The sequence below is a fragment of the Sceloporus undulatus genome, chromosome 2 (assembly GCF_019175285.1).
Source record: "Sceloporus undulatus isolate JIND9_A2432 ecotype Alabama chromosome 2, SceUnd_v1.1, whole genome shotgun sequence".
NCBI lineage: Eukaryota > Metazoa > Chordata > Lepidosauria > Squamata > Phrynosomatidae > Sceloporus > Sceloporus undulatus.
In genome coordinates, this window is record NC_056523.1 from 187,326,658 (window position 1) to 187,351,092 (window position 24,435).

The 24,435-nt window shown below is 44.8% G+C and overlaps 2 protein-coding genes across 4 annotated transcripts; both read right to left on the bottom strand.

The window, feature by feature from the left end:
• Positions 1 to 1,299: 1,299 nt before the first annotated feature.
• Positions 1,300 to 13,662, bottom strand: TBC1D25 (TBC1 domain family member 25). 2 transcript variants are annotated; one of them, XM_042455238.1, is made up of 6 exons: positions 13,457 to 13,662; positions 9,515 to 9,624; positions 6,472 to 6,626; positions 5,042 to 5,166; positions 4,476 to 4,664; positions 1,300 to 4,226 (listed from the first exon to the last, which is right to left on the bottom strand). In XM_042455238.1, exons 1-6 carry the CDS (start codon positions 13,586 to 13,588, stop codon positions 2,853 to 2,855), a joined length of 2,085 nt encoding a protein of 694 aa, XP_042311172.1. In that variant the 5' UTR covers positions 13,589 to 13,662; the 3' UTR covers positions 1,300 to 2,852. The 2 variants fall into 2 exon arrangements, with proteins under 2 accessions (XP_042311172.1, XP_042311173.1); XM_042455239.1 differs by having other exon boundaries at positions 6,472 to 6,697; positions 13,457 to 13,474.
• A 2,010-nt stretch (positions 13,663 to 15,672) lies between these two features.
• Positions 15,673 to 24,427, bottom strand: LOC121924117 (EBP cholestenol delta-isomerase). 2 transcript variants are annotated; one of them, XM_042455248.1, is made up of 5 exons: positions 24,303 to 24,427; positions 22,622 to 22,991; positions 20,842 to 20,878; positions 18,897 to 19,027; positions 15,673 to 17,998 (listed from the first exon to the last, which is right to left on the bottom strand). In XM_042455248.1, the coding sequence occupies exons 2-5, from the start codon at positions 22,935 to 22,937 to the stop codon at positions 17,787 to 17,789; spliced, it is 696 nt and encodes a 231-aa protein (XP_042311182.1). In that variant the 5' UTR covers positions 22,938 to 22,991; positions 24,303 to 24,427; the 3' UTR covers positions 15,673 to 17,786. The 2 variants fall into 2 exon arrangements, with proteins under 2 accessions (XP_042311182.1, XP_042311181.1); XM_042455247.1 differs by having other exon boundaries at positions 24,233 to 24,336.
• Positions 24,428 to 24,435: the final 8 nt, after the last annotated feature.

A 24,435-nucleotide genomic window follows, 5' to 3' on the forward strand; every position in this document is an offset into this window, starting at 1 on the left:
CTGGGGAAAAGATGTGACCAGGCTGATGAAACTCAGGTACTTGTTAATACAAGGGACCCTTCCTGTCCATGGGGATTTGGTTTCCGCCTCTCCAACCAGGGGAATAGGAAAAAACACAGATGCTCAAGCCCTTATTATTCATTGGATAGTCATATTCACTCACACATCAGCATACCTGTGCACTGCCAGTGGATAACATGGGGTGTGGCGATATGCAGATGGTCGAATCTGCAGATTGCTGTAGATTTTTTCTAAACTCTTTTCTCCCACTGGGGATTTTATGCCAGCTATGAGCAAAGGCTGATGTGTGCTTATGAGGGCAAAAGGAATGGAGGAGATAGAATGAACAGGACTGTGCAGTGGCATTCTCCAAATGAATCTGGGGAGCTGAGCAAAAAATAATGTCTTTTCCCCATCATTCAAAATTGCTCGCCACAGAACCTAGGGAATGCTTTACATTAAATAGAAGATGAACCCGAACACTTGGATTCAATACAAAAAAGATGAGGATTTCAAGCAGAATACAGACAATAAGAGAGATAGGTTGGCAATGCCAGAGAATCTCCTATATTTGCTCAGCTGTTCTAAGTGCTAGAATAAGCATAACGAGTTACCTGAGCAATGCAGTTTCTAACACAAAAAGAAGTGGTGCAACCTGCTCACCTCAGATTTGATACCATTCTACACATCTGTTTTCTGCTCCTGTACACAGAATCAAAGAATGCCTCTCTCTCTGCCTTTGCCATGAAGCAAAAATGGAAAACTACCTATTTCAGCTGCTCTAATACTGGGTCAGCATGCAACTTGGCTTCCAGTATAAGCCAAAAACAGGTGGAATGGAGGTACAAGGAATCAAAGGCGCGTTACAGACCGCCAAAAAGCGGCGGCCTGCACCCGCCCCTTTTCCCACTGGATCGGGGCCTCAGCGGCCAGAGCAGCAGCTGCTGAGGCCCCGATCCGCCTCTTTGCAGGCCGCGGGGAAGCAGCAAAAGGCCACTTCCCCGAGGCCTGGAAAGGGGTGTCCTTGGGGCTTCAAGCCCCAAGGACACCCCGCGGTGGCGGGGAGGAGGAGAAAGAGGCCGCTTGGCCCCTTTCTCCTCTGCGTCACTGGGCGCAGCCATCTAAAGGCTGCACCAGCGACGCAAGACCAAGAAGGAGCTCCGTTTCTGAGCTCCTTTCTGCACCCACGAAAGGGCGCGACGGTGTCACGTCCGTGCCGCCTCATTTGGAGGCGGCGCATTCGTGACGCCATCATGGCGGCCCCCATGTAGATGGGGTGCCACCATCTTGTACGTCCTCAGGACGTATTAGGCTTGGGGGCGTCAAGAAGTGACGCCCCTTTTTAAACCTAGGACGTCCTGAGGACGTCCCTTATGGCGGTCTGTAACCCGCCAAAGTTTTTTTCTTCTGTCAATGGGCTGACTACCATGCACTATCTTCAAGTGCTACTGCTGGATATCAGATTAACACATAATTCTAGACAGGAGGTGAGTTCCTTCTCCCTATATGAAAAGTTTTGCTATATTTTCTAGTGAGATCTTGCCCTGTAAGCTAATAACACATAGAGAAGCCATTGTTAAGACTTGGCAAGCTGCCCAAGCACCTACAATTGAAAGGGGAGGCCCGCTAAAGGAAATGACCAGTTAAAGGGAAAAGGGCACTCTTGGCCAGGTGATGGCTATCCTACAGCAAACAAATCTTGAGCAATATGTCAGCTGCGGGAGCAGGGGAAAACCACCAATTAGAAATAAGCATGTAAGCCAGACACAAGCAGTTTACCTACCCACAAACTGATCTACAAGGGCACTATGGCATTAAGATCCATCCATTCTCCTTACCCCCCTTTTACTACAGTTGACTTCCCTTGAGCAGTTTATAAAAGACCCCAGAAATGGCCCTGTATAAAAGGAAAAACTATTCAGCTTAAAACTCAAGTCACCGTAACGGCATTAGGGTGTTGCCAATCTGCTTTTAAACACATCCAGTGTGTTCTTCCCTCCCAAGGCTGTGGCTTCATTCTTTAAAAAGTGAATTTAAAGAGAAACAGAAAGGCAGTACTAGAACAAAAACAACAAATACAGAAAATAAAGTGCTTTTTCAAAAAACAAACCAACCCTCAAACATAGATCAAAATATTTGAATAACTCAGCATAAAAGGCAACTTTTCGATAAAGGGCATAAGTGCTTGGCTTTCGCCAAGTATCACTCTATGCAGGAAACAAAGTCACATCAAGTTTCAGAATTAAAAATGATTTTGGAGAACCCACCTAGAACCAAAGACCCAAGGTTTCCAATGGGTCAAGGATCAGTCTTGGTCACTTAGCAAACCAGTATCCTGTGGCAACAGTCTCCAACCAGGAGCCCTCCAGATGTGTTGAAAACAACTCCCACTATCCCTAGGATAGCAGCTAAGTCCAACACTACTGAAAGGCACTGGGTCAGTGAAGGTTGTTCTAGCAGGACTGTTGAAATAAAGTAAACGGAGACACAGAAAAATGCATAGGAGAGCAAGGGACAGAGGGGGGAGAATGACTACCAAAGGGCAGAACCTGGTTTCTCCAAGAGAGATCTTCCCAGGAAGATCATCAGCACTTGGAAGGTTAGGAGGCACAGAAGACAGATGGGACATCTGTGCCAAGGTATTTGCACAAAGAGATAGTTTAGAAACAGAGCACGTTGGACTCAGATGATATATTGAGTGCATCAGTCCAACTGCCTTCTCAAAAGTTTACTGAAGAGCAAAGACTAAATCTGATTACTCATCAGCCAGTCACACTTCCACATCGATGTCTGCACCACAGTGGCAGCAGGGAGCCAGTCCCCACATGCTGAGAGAAAAGAAGGAAGGGGTGTCATGATGAGGCTGGAGATTCAGCGGCTGCCTCATCGCCCTCCTCAGAGTCCCATACTTCAGACTGCAGGTAATTGGCAAAAAGGGCCTTGGCACGGTGAAGGATCTTGTTCAGGTTGTGCCGACGGACCAAGCGATCAAAATGCATGGCCAACTCATTGTAGTCCATATTGTTCTTGATGATATGGTCCCGATGCTCCAAGAGGATGGCAAGGCACAGGAAGAGCACAAAGGGGTTGCCTTTGCCAAACTCCTGGGGGGGTGGAAGGCTGACTGCTGCTGGAGGGGTAGGGGCAGCAGGAGCAGGAGGTCCACAGGAGAGAGACAAAGGGGCGTGAACCACTGAGTCCCCCTTCTCCTCCTCCAACTGGCTTTCCTCATTGCCATCGGTCGAGGAGGATGCCAAGTCTCGAGAGGGGGGCGTCAAGGCCCGGAGGGATGGAGCAGAAAAGGATTTGGCCACATTTGTTGTCTGGATTAGTGGGTCATGCTCACCACTGCAGTCATCATCCTCTTCCACGGAGCGCTGAGACCTGGGCGAGGGGTCGTCCTCTGAACTATCCTCATTTCGAGCACTGTAATATTTGAACTCGCCAAAGCTGGACTGCTTCATTAGTGTTTTCTCTTCAGGAACTGGTCCCTGGGAGGGCTGATCCCCAGCTGCCTCAAAGCTGCAGGCAGGACGTAACATGTGCCTCCTTCGAACTGGCTGGCTGCTGTCTCCAGGCCTGGCTGGTGGGCCCAACAACTCCACTTCCTTTTCAGGGGGATCAGGAGGAAAGGAGCTCCAGGTGACCTCCAGCATGCGTAAGGCATCCTCAAAGGCAAACTCCCGCTTGAGCTCCAGCAGCAGCCAGCGGTAGCAGAAGAAGAGGTCGTCAGCCCCACGAGAGAGGAGGTAGGAGTAAAACTCAGGGTCGGAGTGGCGGAGGAGAAGCTTGAGGTGGGAGAACTTGACAGACATGACTTCCCCGTCTACCTGGAAGTTGCCCTCAAGGCGCTTCATGATGCCACAGAAGCAGATAAAGGCATGAGCCTCGTTGTCCATGACAGCCAAGATGGGGGAGGCAATGTCACTCATACCCTGACAGTAGGAGATCTGTGGGTGTGTCACGGCATAGGTGGTCAGAAGGTCATGTAAGGCTGTCAGGTGGGGATTATCGTCAGAGCCAGCATAATACGGATGAGTGCGATCTGTTCGCAGCACATCCTTCAGTACATTGCTACGAATGAAATCCAGGTCCTCGGGGCTGGCCCGGGCTTCCCACTCCCCCTTCAGCTGCTCATACTCCCGCGTCTTCCGCTTCATGTAATCCATGCGCTCCTGACCTGTCAAGCCATCAGGATAGACATTGAGCAGGTATCGCCACACCACCTGCAGCAGGAGAAAGAAAAAGGATTCAACTTTGGCAAGGGGTTTCTCCACCGTGACATGCTAAAGAAGAAAGCCCTACTGCTTAAATCAAAAGATTTCAGACCACTGCCTGGAAGGAGTCCACCAGGAGACTATAAAGACCTCAAAGCAGAAGCAAAGGATGAGTGGAAACAGGGGAGAAGGCTTGCTCTTGCCCACTAAATCTCCCACCTATCACACAACACTGGCTTCCAGAGCTCCCCTTCTCACCTTGCGCAGTGAGGGCTCAACACCCCCATGGAAGATCCGGAGACGCAGTTCTGCAGGCCTAGTCAGCTGCCCTTCATGGTTCAGAAATGTGTGGAACTCTGAATCGCTCAGTGGGGGCTTGAAAGGCTTGACGTCCTCACCATAGGACCAGCTGAGAGCTTGTTGGACCTTTGACAGTGTCCTGCCCACCTGGCAAGAAACAGGAAGGCCAAGGTCAGCAAGCAACCTGTGCTGACCCAATTAAAGGCAAGAACATAAGACACCATGCACCTCTTCTCAGAAAGTTCCATGTTTTATCTGTCTGGTTCCATCATGGCTTGAAGTCTGCTAGCATAGCTAGCTACTAGCTACAATTGCTTAAGAGGCAGAGCATTTTGAATCTAAAATGATGTACCAAAGAGAAATGGGATCTGTACGGTTAATCTGGAAAAATGATAGCCAGATCTGCTGGTGTCCCACTACCCATTTCTACCCAAGGGGTTCCGTATTTACTAGATTTTTGTTTATGTGGTAGCATATCAAGAAAGTCTAAGGTAGCAGAATTAATTCATCCCTTGAACTCCTACCTGAGATATGATGGACTGAGTAAAAGGCAGGGCAGCTGCTGCCAGGGATCGCTTCTCCACCAGCAGAAGGTCGGTACTGATTACATCCTTGGGGCTGATTATGTCCCAGTCTTCTAGCAGGGGGCCTAAGAGAACATGGTAATGTGAGCCAATTTCTTAAAACCAGCATCTGGAAATCCCTCAAAACTCCCCCCCATCCATGTTTTCATTGGGTCAAATCCCACTACACCTTAGTAAGTGGGAATAGAAAGGATAAAAATATGGAAATCAAGCCTTTGTAATACTCCTTCACCCATCCCATTTTTATTTGGCACGAAGGGAACCCAAATTCTGTAATATGTCTAAATCTTGTAAATCCTGTAAATTATGCTTTTAAGCGTATTTTCTGATGTTGCATAATTCTTCTACAACAGGAAAAAAATAAACATAGTTTTTTCTACTAGAGATCTTGTCAGTTTTCATGCTTATGTTTATAGCCTAGAGACACAGGCACTGCAGAAATAATCTAATTTGACACCACTTTAATTGCCATGGCTCAGTGCTATGGAATTCTTGGATTTGTAGTTTGTTGTGGCACCAGAGTACTCTGTCTCATGAAACTATATTTTCCAGAATTCCACACCACTTAGCCATGGCAGTTAAAGTGGTGTCAAACTTTTAAAGTACTGTAAGCTGTTCTAGAAGGCTTAATTCTCTATACTCATTACCCAAATTCTAAAATTGTGCTGCAGTAATCCAGGCCTTAACTATTCCAAAGTCACCACATCCCATCTGATCTTGGAAGCCAGGCAAGGTCAGCTCTGGTTAGTACTCGGATGGGAGACCCCAATGAACGCCAGGTGCTGTAGCCTATATTTCCGTGGAAGGAACTGGCCAAGCCACCTCTGAGTACTAGTAGTAATCCTTACTACTATGAAATTTGTGGGGTCGCCATAAGTCAATAGCTGACTTGAAAGCAGACACACAAAAATGGAAATCCATGAAGTTTTAATCAGAGTTGTGGCTCTGTATGTTACCAGCAAAGGGCAGCCATTAAAAAAAAAGTGGGCAGGATGCACAGACAAAACACACTTAATTCCTCTTCAAAGCCGCTTGGATTCCCAGTGATTGGGCGGCATATAAATAAATCCTATTATTATTATTATTATTATTATTATTATTAGGACCTCTTCCCCCAAATCTTCAGTCAAATTAACATTCTTGTTATAGCCATGAGTCTTCAGGTGACTCATGCTTTCCCATTTTGACAGCACCAACCAGCCTCCTCGTAAGAAAAGGAATACGGTGAAGAAGACAAGGAAATTGATTCCTTGCCTATGTCCCCAGCAAAAGGAACCAAGAGAGAATTTATTAATCATATAAGAGGGGAACAAGAGGTGCAAGTGGAATTAGGACTCTTGGCTCTCTTGCTCAAACTATAGATTACTCACTGTCCTCTGAAGGCTTGATGTCTATCTTGAGCTGCAAGTAAGGCTTGGAGGCTCCAGCAAAGGCCATGCCCAGGTCCCAGTCTGACAGCAATGATAAATAGGCTTCTTGGCCCTGCTTATCTCGGCCCAGATAGCTGATGGCAAAATTCTTCTTCCTGAGGTAGGCAAAAAGAGACATGCTTGCATTATGGGTGAGCTCATTCCACCAATGAAGCTGCTTCTGTCACTGGAAGGGATGTAAAGAGACAAAGTTTCAGGGCATTGAAAAATATCATTCCTTTCTAGCAATAAACCTAATGTATTTCAGCCTAATGGTATTTAATGGTCTTTTTCAAAGGCTGATAAAATATAAAAGAAAGAAAAGGGACAATACATAAACAATACAAATTGTAACAGGAGACAAGTTGCAATATCCATTTTGCATACATATATCTTGCACCAAGATGCATGTAATTTTACAAAATTTCTCAATTTTTAAAATTCCTGTTGACCTATACATACACAAAACTGATATTATAAATAAATTGTAGTTAGTTATAACTTTTCCTGTTTATGTATACTGTCCCTTTTCTTTCTTTTATCAGCTTCTGAAGGAAGGTATTAAATATTACTAGGCCAAAACTCATTGGGCTAATTGCAAGAATAAAATCGCCTTTCTTAACACCTCAAGACTTTGATTCTTCTCGAGATCCCTTTTAGTGGATGTAACTAGTCCTCTTTGCTTTCTGTTACTGGAACCAAGAAAGTAGTGCTGGAAGATCCTCTGCCCCCAGTAATCCTCTGTGGACCAAAAGGCTTTGAAGCAGGTTTTGGGGCAGCATGGAGGGCTCTAAGCAGGAAAGGAAGGAAACAAACTAGTGGATACTAACTGCTACATTTTTTTACTTCTTTAAATAAAAAGAAACAAATCTCACACTTAGTAGCTGTCCACACAGAACCTCTATGATGGGACTTTGTTCCTCTACCTTTATACTCCAACCGCACTGTTCTAGAACAGCCCTCTTTTGCAGCATGGAAACTACATGGTAATTCCTTTGGTGTAAAAACCACATTATGCAAATACATGTGCTGAATACAAGCTTCTTTCAGCACATGTGGAAAATGAATTCCTCTGGAAGAAACAATGCCTTTGCCATCCAAAACCGTACATGAAATATGCATGTTGCTGCCCACACCAAAACCAGATCTGTTAGGTAGAAGTGGTGGTCAGGGTTAACAGCCCTCTGCTGCCTACAAAGAAAGGAGCTACATGACGTGGGAGGCTACATAACTCCAAGTATGACTTAACTGGGCATAATCCTAACCAGACTAGTGATGCACTTTACTATAATATTCAGAGTTCCACCTTAGTCACCTTCTTATCACAATAAGATATCCACATTTAAAATTATGACTTGGACAAGGAAAGAAAAACTGTTTATAAATTGTTAAAATAGACTGCTCAAGTACTGGAAGGTAATGACCCATGTTATACTTTCCAACTCCAGAAGGCCTTCCTTATCAATGACAGTGATACACCCTCTCAGTATGGTACACTCTCATTTGAAGATGGGAGCAACTGATAGCTGACATAAGTTGTGATATTACAACCAGGAATAGAACGCAAGATACTTCCATATATGTGTGTGTGTAAGATAGATAATATAGATATACTGTATGTACTCATTATGAATAGGGATCTTGCAACACCTTTGAGACTAACTGAAACATAGAAGTGGGTAGCATGAGCTTTCCTGACTTGAACCTACTTCCTCAGGTGCATCAAATGATCAAATGCATCTGAGGAAGTACGCTCAAGTCAAGAAAGCTCATGCTACCAACTTCTGTCTTTCAGTTAGACTCAAAAGTGCTGCAAGATCCTTTTGCATACTAATTTTTCAAACTACCATGGTTATATCTTTGTATATAAGTCTATACATTTTAGTCCAAAAATTGACCCAAAAAACTAAGGTCAACATAAGTACTGTACTTTAACTCTTATCAAAAAAGGAACCACCTCCTTCACTGAATAGAGTGGTAAAAGGCAAAAGCTTAATCCATCCTGGGAGCACCTAAAGGAGTACCAGTCCCTTCTACTCTACATTGTGGTGCCACCTCTGGCCTTTTTGAATGCCTGGGAGGGAAAATATTGGCTCTGGCAGCTCTTTGGCACTTTCCTTGAAAGGAGAACTGAGAGGAATTGGGCTTTTGAGGATCTCAATAAGGTATTTGTATATCTTTGTCAGCTTTTCTGGGTTAAAATCAGGCAAAGTTAGCACATTAAAGGCTATAATCACTGTTAACGTAGTCACCATTATCTTGTAAGTTGCCTTGGATCCCTTCCTGGGAGAAAAGCAGGACAGAAACAAAATAAATTAAAAAATATTCTTAAATATCTGGCCATCTCCCACACACATTGCACAGCCACAATATACCACTGTTCTTGCCTCATCCGTCTTGCCTTTAGGGTGAAAACAAATAGTTAAGCCTGCCAGAATTTTATAAGTTTGTTGGCATTGTTTCCCTTTATTTTGTCCTTTACATCCTTTAATACATGCCTCTAAGCGTTACCTTTGACTTAACCTCGGATCATATTCAAATCCATAAATCTGGCCCCTAAATCTGCCCTCAGCATATACATGAGGTCAATTTATAATCGAGTATCGGCAGTAGATATCAACCACTTTTCTCTCACAACTGGGGTGCAAGGTAGTGTTTCAGTAAAACATGGTAAATTAAAATAAAATACAACAAAACATGCATTTATGACAACAATTTTAAAATGCCAGATTCATAAAAACATTGGAAGACTGAAAGTCCAGCATCTCCATTTACCCACTTAGTAACCTGAAGGCAAAGCTGGGTAAAAAGGTCTTTGCCTGCTATGAGTTTTCATTCCCTGCCCATACATTAAAACAGGGCACCTGGCTCTCAGCACCACCATCACTGACCTGCAGTGGTGAGGCTTACTTTCTGTAGATGAAAAAAAGAGCATGGGTGCTAAAAATCACTTCTGCCAGTTTCCATCCTCCCCACATCAGTGCATTATCATTCCAGGACATACCCATTGAGGTCAAAGGCCCTGATAAGGATGTGCTGCAAAACGTCCAGCGAGGTGATCTGTGGATCCACAGCAAAAGTACGAAATTCAGGCTGCAAGAAGCCTTCGCATTTCTGCAAAAATTACACAGAGAATAAGCAGGATTAGAGAACCAACTCCATCCAAACAGTCCCCATAGCCTGCAAACAATAGATACACCACACTCCTTATGCTGAACAGGCAGAGAATCCTTTTCCAACACTTGCATCTTCATTTTCCTATTGGAAAAAAATGGAGGGCAAAGGCTAGACTCCCAACACCTGCAACTTACCCTGAACTGCTTTTCTAGCATGGCAGATACCAGCACCTAGAAATTATGCTGCCCTTAATTTTGTATCAGACCAATTTGATGGCCTTAAAATAAAAGATAAGGAATATGCAATTCTCCAGACTGTTGAATTGTATTGTTGTGGTGGCAGTTGTGTTGTATTGCTGTGATGGCAGATTGTTGTGTTGTATTGTTGTGGTCAACAATACAACTTGGCTATGTTGATTAGTGCTGATGAAATTTGCACTCTAGCAGTAACTAGATGGCTGCACATTCCCAACACCTCTTTAAAATACTATGCATATAGCAAAGATACATTACTGCTTTATAGTAGTAGCTCCCAAACTCTTGCTGTCCACATTTTGGACTTTAACTCTCAGACAACAAGGTCAATGGTCAGGAATTGTGGAAACCGAAGTCCAAAATATCTGGAGAACCATATTTGAGAACCACCACTTTACAGACTACAGTTCATGCCTTCAGAAATGGGTTCCATGTAGTTAAAGAAAATTCAGTTTCATATTTAACCTATAGAGTGGAATAATCAATGGCTCTATTGGTTATTGCAATAATACATAAAGGAGACATGTCAATAATGAAGAGGAACAAATAAAACAGCTGCCGCCTTATCATAAGCATTGGCATGAAACAGTTCCAAAACTGACAGTACTACCTAAACTCCTAAACATGATTGGAAATCCCATAATGTCAATGGATGCAGGGCCTGAAAAGACAGGCCAAAATAAAGCTGCTAAGGATCACTTTGGAGGTATGCTGTTTAAATTATGAATGCATCCTAAGAGGCCAGAAGCTGCGCTAAAGCTGTGCTCCGGTCCTTAGGACTGGAGTGTGGCTTTGGCACAGCTTCTGGCCACTTAAGATGCGTGTGTCATTTAAACAGCACACTTCCAAAGTGACCTGAAGCAGCTTTATTTTGGCCTAGCTGTTCGGATCAATACTTTCAAGGAAGGATTCCAGCTTGCTGCAGCTCTAAGCATGCTTTATTAGGAAAGAGGCACCATCCAAATTTAGATGAATGTAGTTCTTAACAGTTTTAGATCAGACTGCTGGACCAACACTGTTGAGTAGAGCAAAGCCATCAAATTGGTCTGATACAAAATAGGAACATGGTTGTTGTTGTAGGTCTTCAAATCATTTCCAACTTATGGCACTTTATGGCCAACATATCATGGGATTTTCTTGGCAAGATTTATTCAGAGGGGGTTTGTCTTTGTCTTTATCTGAGGCTGAGGGAGTGTGATTTGCCCAAGTAGGTTTCCATGGCCTAGTGAGGATTCAAATCCTGTTCTCCAGAGTCACAGTCCAACACTCAAACCACTACCTCAAGATGGCTCTCTAACAAACATTGTCTATTGTGATTTCTCTCACAGAAAGGAGGAGAGGAATACCATATGTCAGATGGATTGACTCAATCAGAGGGGTTATGGGCAAGGGCTTACAGGACCTGGGCAAGGAAGTGGAGGATAGGGATTTTTGGAGGTGTCTCATCCACAGAGTTGGTATGAGTTGAGGTCAACTTGGAGGCAGATAACAACTACAAACTAAGAGAAGCAGTCTTCCAATCATGGCATATGTAAAAAATACACTGACATGATGAGCCCTGAAATTCTAGGAAAGCACCCTAACCCAATAATGTTTGTTATTGTTGAGGCTGAGAACATGTGACCAGAATGGAGAGAGGTTTACATCAAGTGGCCCACCACTTTCCCTCTACTCATCCTGACCCATTCATTGGTTGTCTTCGTTGCATTCAGCTAATGTCTGATTTCTGGCAACCCTATCACAAGGTTTCCTTGGTAAGATTCATTCAGGGGGGTAAATCTGCCATGGTCTTCCACTAAGGCCAAAAGCCCAGAGAGTCCCCCCCATTCCCATTTTGAGGGCAATGCTGCCACCAACCGGCCCAACAACTAATAGGACTGGACTCTGGACAGCACTGTTGACCTATACTTGAAAATCTGAAGAGAACTTGCCAAGACAGATTATACTCATTGCAATTCACTGTTGCTATTACTCTCTTCAAAAGGGGCTGGAATTCTGTCTGCATTTACCTGGGAATACGGTCCTTAATTGACTGAAACTTATTTAGACAGGAGCACAGAACTGCAGCAAAGCATAACGGTAATTCTGTGTATCTATGGTCCAAAACACACTGCAGAAATAATTCAGTTTGAGACCACTTTACCTATCCTGCCTCAATGCTAGGGAATTCTGGGAACTGTAGTTTTGTGAAACATTCAGCCTTCTCTGGCAGATAGCTCGGGAGGCACAATAAACTACAGTTCTCAGGATTCCCTAATGCTCAGCCATGGCAGTTAAAGTGGTCTTAAACTGGATTACTTCTGTAGTGTATTTTGGACCTAAATCAAAAACTCTGGCTAAAATACAGTCAGCCCTCCTTATCCACAGATATTTTTTATCCAAGGATTCAAGCATCCAAGACTTGAAATATTTTTTTTAAAAAAGCATAAATCCCAAATATCAAACTTTGATCTTTCCATTTTATATACAGGGCACAATTTTACTATGCCATTATATTTAGTGGGACTTGACCACGCACAGATTTTGGTATCCACAGGGGGAGTCCTGGAACCAAACCCCAGCAGATAATAAGGGCCTGTCGTCTGAGTGCTGAAGAAAAGGGTTGTAATCCCAGCTCAGCCATGGAAACCCACTGGGTGACCCTGGGCAAGTCACTCTCTCTCAGCCTCAGGGGAAGGCTACCAAGAAACTTGCCAGTGACAGGTTCGCCTTAGGGTCGCCGGAAGTCAAAAGTGCCCCTCTTCCACTGGGAAATGTGCTAAAAGAAACCTTGATGTTGTTGTTAACTGCCCTTGAGTTGATCTCGATGCATGGCAACCCTATGGATGAAACATCTCCAGGCCCCCCTGTCCTCTACTCCTCTTCCCAGCTCCTGCAAACTCACATTGGTGGTCTTTTTAATAGAGTCCATCCTCCCTCTGGGCTGTGGCCTCCCTCTCTTCCTCCACCTTCCCCAGCATTACTGTCTTTCCCAAGGAGTCCTCCCTTCTCATGATGTGTCTGAAGCAGGGCAGCCTCAGTTTGGTCATCTTGGCTCCTTGCAGGGAGGTCTCTGGCTTGACCTGCTCTGGGGCCTGTTCTGGCTGTGAATCCTGTGACTGATGCCACTCTCTTTTATTTTATTGTATTCTCTGTATTTTTATTGCTGTAACCCGCCCAGATTCCTTGTGATCAGGCAGGCTATAAATAAATCATTATTATTGTTGTTATTATTATTATTTGTCCTTTTGGTTGTCGGTGGGATCCTCAGCACTCTCCTCCCGCAAAAACCTAGCCACTCACAAATGCCTGCCCATTTCCCATTGCCAGAGTGAGGCTGCCTCCTTTCCTGGACCCATCACCTTTGGAGGTCTTTAAGCAGAGGCTGGAGGGCCATCTGTCAGGGGTGCTTTGATTGTGAGTTCCAGCACGGCAGAAGGGGGTTGGACTGGAAGGAAGGCCTTTCCTTTGGGGGTCTCTTCCAACTCTAGGGTCCTATGGACTCTTCGCCACCCACCCCGCCCTGACCTTTGACCCTGCAGGAGAACATGGCCGCCCCTTGACCTCTGACCTCCCCGCTTGGACCCGGGGCTCACCTTGACCCTCACGCGGACCACTTCGTGCTCTTCTTCCTCCTGGCTCCCTGCTCCGGTCCCAAGGCCAGCCCCGCTCCCTCCTGGAGACGCTGCGGTCGGTGTTGCTGCCGAGGGGGCCACGGCCGCCGCCATCCCTGCCCCCCTCCAGCTTCGCTCTCGGGAGCCTCAGGCCGGGAGGCCGTTGTAGGCCCCGCCCACCCCTACGTCACCAGACCACGCCCACACACAAGCGCGCTCGCTGTGGTGTCACGGCCTCAGTTCAGGGGGAGTCACGTGATCTCCGGCCGGCGCGTCGCTTGTCTATGACGTCATCCCCAAGTGACTCCGTTGTTCGACCGTCGTCGTTCGAACGAGATTTAAAAAAAAATAACGTTTCCGGGGTTTGAAGCGGGAAAGGAGGAGGGGAGAAAAGGCGATAATAAAAGGAGGACGAAAGGCCCCGCCAATCAGGAAAGGAGTTTATTGTTTGGGGAAGGGGAACAATCACATCCGGGTTATTATACGGAAACGGAAGAGAAACTTTCATTGATTGCGCTTTGCCCCTGCTTTGAATCACTGCGGCGGCCCTCCTAGCAGTGACGTCACAACGCCGCGCGCGCAAAGGCGCCCTTGGAGTAGGAAAAGAAGAGGCCGCGTCGCTGACGTCACTCTCTGACGTCACAATGCCTGGTGACAAGCCCCACCAGAAGCAAGGGCCCTCTCTCCCTCCGCTGAGAAAGCCTTGCAGCCAACGGGCTCAGGTTCCATCCGCACTGGAGTACGCTCCTTGGACTTGGTGACTTGCTCGGACGCTTTCAAGAGTGCAAAACAACCATAGAAAGGGGAAGGGGGCAATCTAACTGCCCTAATGAAGGAGACGGCCTCCTCAGCCCCATGGGGCCCTGGATGAGTGCAGCAGGACACAGTTGACACAGTGCTGTAATCATCCTATTGGCCAGGCTTGAATTATCTCACGAATTTCCTCTTAAAATGATCACTTTAAACACATTCACTGCAGTAGCTTTGTTGTGGGTCCGGTTTATGGTGCCCCTGGTCCAAAACACACTGCAGAAACAATCCAGTCTGAGACCGCTCCAACTGCCCTGCTGGCTCAATGCTAGGGAGTTCTGGGAACTGTAGTTATGTGGGACATTTTCTGTCAAGAGCTCTGTAAACACAACAAACTACAATTCCCAGGATTCCCTAGCACTGAGCCAGGACAGTTAAAGCAGTCACAATCTGGATTATTTCTGCAGTGTGTGTTGGACCCATGAATCTATTTCAGGGTTTCCTTTATTTAAATGAGGAAGGGATGCTTTTAATAAGTGTATGCTAAAAGCCACCAGGACAGACACAGGTTGCATCTAGACTACAGAATTAATGTAGTTTGACATCACTTTAACTGCCATGGCTCAATGCCATGGATCTCTAGGATCTGTTGTTTTCAAAGCCTTCTGGTGCCATACAAACTACAAATCCCAGAACCCCATAGGATGGAGCTATGGCAGTTAAAGCAGTGTCAAGCTGCATTAATTCTGCGTTGTGGCAGCGGCAGCATCACTCAAGGAAGCCATGACCACAAGTCTGAAAAGTTCACAGCAGGGCAATCTTCAAGGTTTGTCACTCACAGAGCCATTACATAAGCCAATGCCAACTTGACATCAAACAACAAAATGCAGCCAAGGCTTCCTTTGTAAATTTGTACATCAATTTTGTGGGCAGGGCTATTTCCTGACACTTTTTTAACCATGGATTATTATTATACATAAGTATGATTGGGGCTCTCAGCCTCACAGAGCTAGATATGTTATACAACCAGAACAAAAGCTTGGGTAGTCAGCACTCAGTATCCAGATTCTCCATACATGGTCTCCATCATCCATGGCTTGAAAATCCCCCCCTCCTCCCCCAAAACAAAATCTCATAAGGAAACCTTGATTTTGCCATTTTATATATAAGGGATCCCATTTTATTATGCCATTGTATATAATAGGAATTGAACATCCACAGATTCTGGCGTCCATGGAGGATCCTGGATTTAAATCTCAGCAGATACCACAGGCGCACTGTACATTTTTTCCAATAGTTACACTAACCATTCAAAGCAGTTGTGGAAACACTAAACTATTAGTGGGAGCAGTATCCCAGGGAACTCTGGGTGAAGTGGGCCACTACATAAACATTTTCTGCCTCCTTAATGTTTCTCAACCCAACATGTACACACAAACAGACAAATAAGCAGTTGGACATGGTTTATTTTTGTTAAAAAATGATTTAATTTCCACATAAAGAACTATTCAAGTCACTTATTTTGAAATTGTGAGTGATGATTTGTGGGACTGAACTGCACTACTGGAGAATGGGAAGAGATATAGAAACATACTTCAGCTCTATATTTTTGATGGCAGATTTTGTGTTGCCGATAAAACATTTTGTGGCTAAGCACCTTGACCACACCATTATCTAAGGGGCCCTCACAGTTCCTGGTGAGTAGAATTGAGCCATCCAGGTCTGCTGTGCCATTTTTGTTGCTCATCTCAGCTATTTCCATTCCTAAAAAGCATATGCTGAGTTCAACTGCCAAAGAGTCTTGGCCCCAAGCAGATGACAGATTTCTTCCTTGGAGTGAAAGAAACGGCTGCAAGACTGAACTTCCATTGACAGAAGGCTAGAGTAATGCACACATCCACTGAGATGATGGAGTGGTGTTCTGTCTCCTGATTTGAGTTTAAATCTGGGAGGAGGTGGTATAGGGAATGCTTCCTATGTTAAGTCCATAGCACAGGTCTCTGTTAAACAATAGTGCTATGAAGATTATATACAACATACCCCAACCCATCTTAAAGTCATAGCTCTAGAACTAGGAAAGAAACAGGACCTCATATGCAGCCTACAAATCACCACTTTTTGAGCTCAGGATTGGACTGCAAGGGTTGTTTCACAAAAACAATCATACTGTATGCTTTACTCAGAAGACCTAGGAAGTCCAAAGGGGCTTACTCCCAGGATTGCACCCTTGGAGTGGGGTCAATGGGTGTGTGTCCAAGTGATATTGGACTGTTAACCTCCATGAGCCTTCGCTGTTAGCTCTGTGGGACAGAGCTGATGTCAGTTTCAGTCCAACAACATCTGGAGGGCCGCCATGACCTAAAAATGTTGTTTTATTGATCCTGGGTTTGAGGTATTAAGAATAGGTTTGAGGTTTCGTATTTGTTCAACCTTTCTAGTGAGGCAACAAAGGTCCTTATTGCACTAGTCTCTTCTCCTACTAAAATAACATTTTCAAAAGCACTATGCAGTTGGGAGTCTACTCTTCCCTATCACACCTTTGTAATCTTTCCAGCACCATAGCTGTGATTGTTACTAAACTTTATCAGACACAGCATTTAGAACTGCCCCCCAGTACCATCCCTTTTCCTAGATTGGCGCGCACGCACACACACACACACACGTGTGTGTGTGTGTGTGTGTGTGTGTGTGTTCACATGCACACATACACTCAAATATAAAATAAAAGCAGTCTTACATTTGAAAGTCTTTTTTTTCCTTGTGGAGGGAAAGAACTTCATGATTTGGGATAGATTTATCACTGGAAGATGACAGCCATCATCTAAAGCAGCAATTAACCTGCCATCAATTAATTAATCAAGTCTGAACCTGTGTGTGTGTTGGAGAAAGACAAAAAGACTTAAGAACTAGACTACTCTGCTGGCAAAAGGAGGCAAGGTGGAGGAGACAGTGAGCCAAGTTTTCCTTTCTTGGTTTCCACCCCGTCTTCTCTCTGATCACTGGTAAGCAAAGGGCACCTAAAACATACCCATAGCACACCCAAAATCAGCATAAAAGCACAAGTGAACTTTTGCACAGGAAATCATAGCACAGCATAAGCAGGAAAGGAGGTCATCAATGCTTATTTCTGTGTTAATAAAAAAAACAGTTTCCAAATTATCTTCCACAGGAGAACAGCAACAGAAGAGAGTAGACTGAGGCAATAGCAGGACTAAGATTCTATAACATCATGGCATGATATGGCTCAAAAACATGTCTGATCAACCCACAATGTAATCTGGAAATGTACTGTAATCCAACAATTATCTGGAGAGCCACAGTTGCCCATCCCTGTGTTTGGACTACCTCTTAAGACATCAGTGGCGAATAATGGCCATGGATGGTGCTGTTCCCCACAACTGGGTCTATTTAGAAGTTGGCAAAGGACCCTCGAGGAGCTGAGGAGGGAAAGGAAGGAGACAAACCTAGACATGGAACAGGATGCAGCTATCCAACCCTCTGAAAGAATTCAATACTGCCCAAATGGACTAATGGTCTGTTCTGACCCCATTGTGGAGGGTGGTCAGTGCTTCTTGAACTTGCCAGCATCCATTATCCTCTGGGAAGCGCTAAGATGTTTCCAGGCATCCAAAATGAGAACAGAGGGAATGACAATCCACAGTGAATTCATGAAGACAAAATAAAACCAGAAATAAATTGGGTGCCACATCTCGCTGTGGCTGAAACCGTCCCGATACTCTGTGTAGAAATAGAGAATATCTCCATACAGCTGGCCTGTGATAAGGATAGGGAAAAAAATCATCACTTAAGAGTTGAACAAAAAGGATAGAGTATGAGTCTAAAGCAAGAAAGAACTGCAATGAGGTACGTGTTGGTGAGGGGCAGGGTGTAAAAATAATTTTAAAAAGTGTTTTCAAAAGACTTTGTGAGCACATGTAAGAAAGTAGCTCAACTCCATTTCTCCTAAAAAACAGATATCACAGAATCCCTTTCTGTAAGGAATCTGTAACACAAACACTAATGAATTACATTCATACAAGAATAAGCACACATGCAAGAAAAAAAGCAAAGTTTAGAGAAGTTATTTGGGGGATTAAAACCTCCAGAAACACCCAGCTAGCATTGCCTCCACTGAGTTGTAATGCCCTCTACAATTAATAGGAAAGTCCTCACTTTGCCTTCAGTGCATACAAACAACAAATGGAGCCACCTGGGAAATTATGGATTAGATTTTTTCTACTCATTTGCAAAGTTCATTGTGCAGCAATTTGAGCATTTGAACCAACAGTGAAGAACAGGAAGCACAATCCACTCATGGTTCTTATCTCTCTGTCTTATGCAACAATTCACAAATCTGCTATGAAAGGAGGGGAGGCGAGCAAGCAGACAATATGGGAGGGAAGGTGTTAAAAATCAAGTTTTCTGATGAGGAAAAAATAGGGGAGTAAGACAATGGGGAATTTTATAGAGGAGGAAGATTAAGGATAGAACTTAAAAAGAAACGAAGGGCTGGGGTTATGGCTGCCAGAAATATATGGGACATATAGCCACATTTTAATATTCTACTTGAGCAGAATACATGCTTAAAATTCTGTTTTAAGAGGCCATTTAGATGAGTCTAACAAGTTGGGGAATGTAAGGATTTGCCCTTGTATTTGCCTCATGTACATACCTAATGACACCACCAGCTGCAGCACAAATCGGTGAGACTGGCCTGAAAGAAAAGCTAGCACTGTCCAGAGGCTGAGAGGGCCCCAAGCAAAGGCTGTGATTGTTTCCATGCAAACTGTGAAATTGTCCGCTCTGCGGAGAAAAAAGGTGGAATGGAAATCACTTAAGGACTCAGAAGTATCTGAAATCTATGATTCTATGATTCATTTCATTTCATTTCATTTGTAGGCCACCTCTGTCAAAGAATGAGTCAGTTAAAAAATATTCACAATAATTAAAAAAAAACAATTAAAATCACCACATAAAACAGTATAAAATAATTTAAAAGACATGCAAACCCTGCTTAAACAGAAAAGTATTTACCAGTTGGTGAAAGGAAAATAGGTGGGACCCAGCCTAGCATTTCAGAGGGTGGGAGCAGCCACTGAGAAGGCCCTCTCTTGTGTTCTCACCAAGTGAGCCTGCGATGGTGGCAGGCCTGAGAGAAAGCCTTCCCCTGTAGATCTTAGAGCTCTGGCAGGTTCATATGGGGAGAAAACAGTCTTTCAGATGGCCTGGACCTATGACACATAGGGCTTCACAAGTCATGATCAGTACTATGAATTGTGCCCGGAAATGAACTGGTGGCCAAATAAGCTGTTTTAATATGGGAGTTACATGCTCTCTGTAACTTGCCCTGGTCAACATTCTGGTCAGAGCACTTTGGATCTGCTGAAGTTTCTGAACAGTTTCCAAAGGTAGCCCCAAGAAGAGTTTGTTACAGTAATCCAAACAGGATATAATCGAGGCATGTGTCACCGCAGCCAAATCTGACATCTCAAGGAACAGGCACAACCTTTGCTTTCCAGACCTTGGAAATGTTAATTATTATTATTATTAACTTTTATTTATAAAGCGCTGTAAATTTAAATAGCTGTTAACTATTCACTTCTGGGGTCTGAGGAGATATAGTTCAAAACCAACTTTTCCAAGCTCCGTTTATGACTTACTGTTATCTTTCTAACTCCTCCTTGATACCTGTGCACTTATACATACCTGACAACTCATGATATCACTTCAGTGCATTTCATGAACTCGAAATGAGTCCGCGAACACTTATGCTATAACAAATGTTTTAAAAGTTTCCAATCCCCCAGAGTTACTAATGCAACAATTATCAAGATTCTCTTGAGAAATAGTAAAAAAAGGAGGGAACATAAGGCCTGTGTTTTATCTATGCTCATATTGAATCATTTTGAAAAATAGTGAAACAAGAGAGGAATTAACATTAACTACAGATATTAAGAATGGCTCTGTAATGGATTTATATTACTGTTAAACTGCTACATCTTTCATTTTAAAAATATTCAGGGCTGGACCAGTGGCTTTCCCACACTGGGTAAAACCCGGTGCATGGGGCAGGGCTTCAGGAGAGGTGGGGTTTCCGGTCCTGGACTTCCGGTAGGGTTTCCAGGATGGGGGTGCATGGGAGTACCTGTGAGGGCTGGAGCGGGCCCCTTGTGGCTCATTGCGGGGCTGGAGAGAGCCAGTGCGGCTTCAAAGCAGCCAGGTGGGGCCAAGGGAAGCCGGCATGGAGCTGGGGAGAGCTAGAACAGCTCCGAAAACAGCTGGGCAGGGTCCAAAGAAGCTTGCAGAGCCCCGAAAGTGGCTGGATGGTGCCAAGGGGAGCTGGCCTGGGGCTGGGGAGAACCAGCGTGGCCTTGAAAGCAGCCAGGTAGGCCGCAGGGAAGCTGGCACGGAGCTGAGGGAATCCGGTCAGGCCCCAAAAGCCCCTGCGCAGACCGGAGTAGCATCAGCAGGAAGTGGGGAGTTGACCTGGTGTCACCCCATACGGCCTGCACACACACTACTGGGCTGGACTGCTGAGGACTACAGTAAAACTTGTTCCATCATGAGACAAAGATAAAAGTAAGCCCTCACTCCACCACTTCAAAGTCAAAACTTACATGACATATCTGCTGTCACCTTTGGCATATTCTTTCCCTATAATATAATGAGAGAAGAAAAACAAGGTTGAAGCATTGGTTGCAGTAAACTGGGATACACAGCAGTTTGTTAACTGATCTACTTTTTTTGCTTCATTAGTAATGAATATTAACCAGTACCAATTTAAACATACATTTTACTTCCAAGAAAGAAAACAACAACTAACGATAACTGTTCATATTGTGAACTCCAAAAATCCTAGATCAGCACCAAAAAAAAACAATTAAGCAAATTACATCTCTGCAGAAGTCATTATTGCTCTCAATGTACTTGTTACCTTCTTCAAATAATACAGTACATTTCAAACATACAGACAAAGAGTATCTCCTTTGCAGGGCAGCTAGTGACATCGTGGTCAGAGGAACAGGTGTAAGTAATGATACCCAAGTATAGAGGTATACAAGATATGCCATAAAGCCAGAAAAGGCTCCATTCTCCACTAAGGTATACCATAAAGCCAGCGAAAACTCCACTCTCTTATCACAATGAACTTTGGTACATGCAGCTTAAACCACAAGGGCTAAAAACCTTCATCTCTTAAAAAAAAATTAAGGTTCTCTAAAATCTGCAGCAAGTCAGATACTGTATTAGTGAACAATGTCACATGCTGATTTGGTGAAGACCGAACTATCTTGAGCATGAGGTGGAAAAGAACATAGCACAGACTCAGTATTGAAACAACCTTTGGACCGTTCTATATACAATACTGTCACAGCTTAAGTCTCTCTTATCCAGAATTCTAAAATCCAAAAGACTCCAAAATTGTTCACATGGGTGGCTGTGATAGGGACTACCTTTGCTTTCTGATGGTTTAATGCACACAAACTTTGTTTCATGTACAAAATTATTAAAAATATTGTGTATAAAATGACTTTCAGGCTATGTGTATAAAGTATATATGAATTATAAATGAGTTTCTTGTTTAGACTTGGGTCTAAAGCTGGTTTTATCTGGATTCTAGCCATGCCAACCACTGCCCATTGGACCATCATTTGGCCCAGAGTGTAGGCTTCAATTTTTTTAAAAGGTAAATAGAAGCTAAGCTATGAAGCAAAAGTTTAATGGGGCAAGAAGTTTAATATATAATTAAACTAACAATATAATTAAAAGTAGTTTAAAAGGGAGAGCTTTAAAAAATAGCAAACCCATATGTATAGGACATTCTGAAAAGCCCCTTTCCACCTGAGCAATGAGCTATCAAAGGCCTGCTGTCAGGATAGCAGGGAGGGTGCCAGTCTAATCTCTCTTGGAAAGGAATTCCAAACCCTGGGAGCAGCCACCAAGAAGGCCTTCTAATGCAACCCTGTGTAAACACAGATGAGCATTATGAATGCTATACACATGGAAAAGCTTGGGAAAGTAACTTTTTTCGGGCTACAATAACCAGCCCAAATGGCCAATCTCCCCAAGCTATAACACAAGTTGTTTACCAGTGCCAGCCAGGACTGTCCTGATAGCAATCTAACAAGACCAGGTTCACACCTCTGAAGGGACAGAATTCTATTGCAACACAAATCATACAGCATTCTATTGTGACACAAATAATTCACACATCCCCTCCCTCCTATTGCATGAGTCTAAGGGCCCCATTCCAAACAGGCACGCCCAACAAACTCCCTGTGCCCACAACACAAACACCTGTTCCCAATTGCACCACTGTCTATCGCCATTTCCCAGGGCCAAAGGCAGAAGGCACAGATTCTGCATGCATGCATGCACACACATCCAACTACATCTTACATAGCTGGGAGAGGAAGGATTGGTCCCCAGGGATTTCCATGTAGTAGAGGCTAAACCATCCTTCAATGACACCGTGAATAAAGCCACAGATGGCAAACCAGCAGACCGCCAAGGAGCGCCAGGTTCCCCAAGAAGCCGCCGTCTTGCAACGCCAGCCGGCTGCCAACCAAGTCACTACCAGGAGGGCCCCTGAGACTGAGAAGAGGAAAGCCAAGATCTGCCACATGGGTCGGTCATTTGGGATGTAGTGCGGGAGCTCCAAATTTCGAGGCCAATACGGGTGGGAGACGACATGGGGCTTGGCTTCCAGTCCCATGGCAGCCAAGGAAGAAGCAAGCCAAATGGCCAAGAGTGGCAAGTGCAATTCCTCCTGGAAAAAAGAAAGAAAGCAAAGAACCATGTTATTTAATTATTCTATTTATTCGTTCCATTTATATCCCACCTTTCTCCTGCCAACAGACTCAAAAGTGGCATATATGTAACTGATGAAACAATGCAGCTTGACACTGTTTTAATTGCCACGGCTCAGTGCCATGGAATCCTGGGATTTGTAGTTTTGTGAGATGTCTGACCTTCGCTGTCAGAGAGCTCTGGTACCACCTGGATCTCACAACACTGAACTGTGGCACTTATAGCGGTGTCAAACTAGATTATTTCTGCAGTGTGGATGCAGCCTTGGTCTGCCTCCTCAGATAAGTCTCTAAAAACATTAGCCAGGATGGCATAGTGATCTGAGCATTGGACTAGGGTCCAAAACACACGGCAAAAATAATCCACTTTGAGACCGCTTTGACTTTGGCGGGTTACACACCGCCATTTAGTACGTAATGAATACGTACTAGGGTTAGGAAGGGGCGGTGCTTCCGCACCCCCCTAACCCTAGTACGTATTCTGTACGTACAATATGGCGGCGGCCGTTCCACACGGCGGCTGCCATATTTACGTATCGGACGCTGTGCGTCTGCACGTGTCGCGGCGTCTATGACGTCGCGAGTCCGCCCCTGGCGCCTCGCGACGTCATAGAGGCGCCGCTTAAAGAAGCTCCGTTTTGGAGCTTCTTTTTTGCTCCGCGCGGGAGCCGCGCGGTTTGGCTGCTGCGGCTCCCGCGCGGAGCAAACAGCGCCGGCGGGGGACCGCCGCAAAGCGGCGGTTTGTATCCCGCCTATGATTCAGTGTTAGGGAATCCTGGGAATTGTAGTTTTACTGTGACACCAGAGCTCTCTGACAGAGAAGGCTAAATGCCTCACGAAACTACAGTTCCTAGGATGCCCTTGCATTGAGCCCCTGTGTTCTGGGCCTAGGACTCTGGAGACCAGGGTTCGAATCCTGCCTTAGCCATAAATCACATTCTCTCAGCCTCAAAGGATGGCCATGGCAAACACTCCTTTAAGACACTTGCCAAGAAAGCCCCTCAGGATCAAGCAAGTCAGACATGCAACAAATCAGGCATTCCTTGATTACAGACAATACCAATTATGCAAAGATAACCCAAAAGAAGAGTGGGGCTGAGCATGTGCAAAATGCCTTCCCAGTCCCTTAATCTGGAACTATGGCACCATGCACAGAACCCACTTTCACTGTATTAGTGGTAGGCGCATGCGCAGACCTCACCTGCCCAGTCCGTCTTCCAAAGCTTCCACAGCAGCGACTGTTTCTCTTCGCCGCCAAACTCACCTCTTACCTTAATCCTACCATCCTCGCCAATAGGGCAGCATGACAGGCAGGCCTCTCCGCCAATCAGATGACCCCAAGGGCTTTCTCTTGCACCCTCCTTCCCACCAGGCACTCAAACTTTGACGTCACCGAGCATCCGC

Coding starts and splice junctions, on each gene's coding strand:
- TBC1D25 (XM_042455238.1), bottom strand. CDS start 13,588: ATGGCGGCGGCCGTGGCCCCCTCGGCAGCAACACCGACCGCAGCGTCT. Junction 5,167..6,471: donor CATCAAGCCTTCAGAGGACA/GTGAGTAATCTA, acceptor ATGTTCTCTTAG/GCCCCCTGCTAGAAGACTGG. Junction 4,227..4,475: donor TTGAGCCCTCACTGCGCAAG/GTGAGAAGGGGA, acceptor CTCCTGCTGCAG/GTGGTGTGGCGATACCTGCT.
- LOC121924117 (XM_042455248.1), bottom strand. CDS start 22,937: ATGGGACTGGAAGCCAAGCCCCATGTCGTCTCCCACCCGTATTGGCCT. Junction 20,879..22,621: donor ATCCTTCCTCTCCCAGCTAT/GTAAGATGTAGT, acceptor ATTATATTATAG/GGAAAGAATATGCCAAAGGT. Junction 17,999..18,896: donor GCAGCTGGTGGTGTCATTAG/GTATGTACATGA, acceptor TCCTTATCACAG/GCCAGCTGTATGGAGATATT.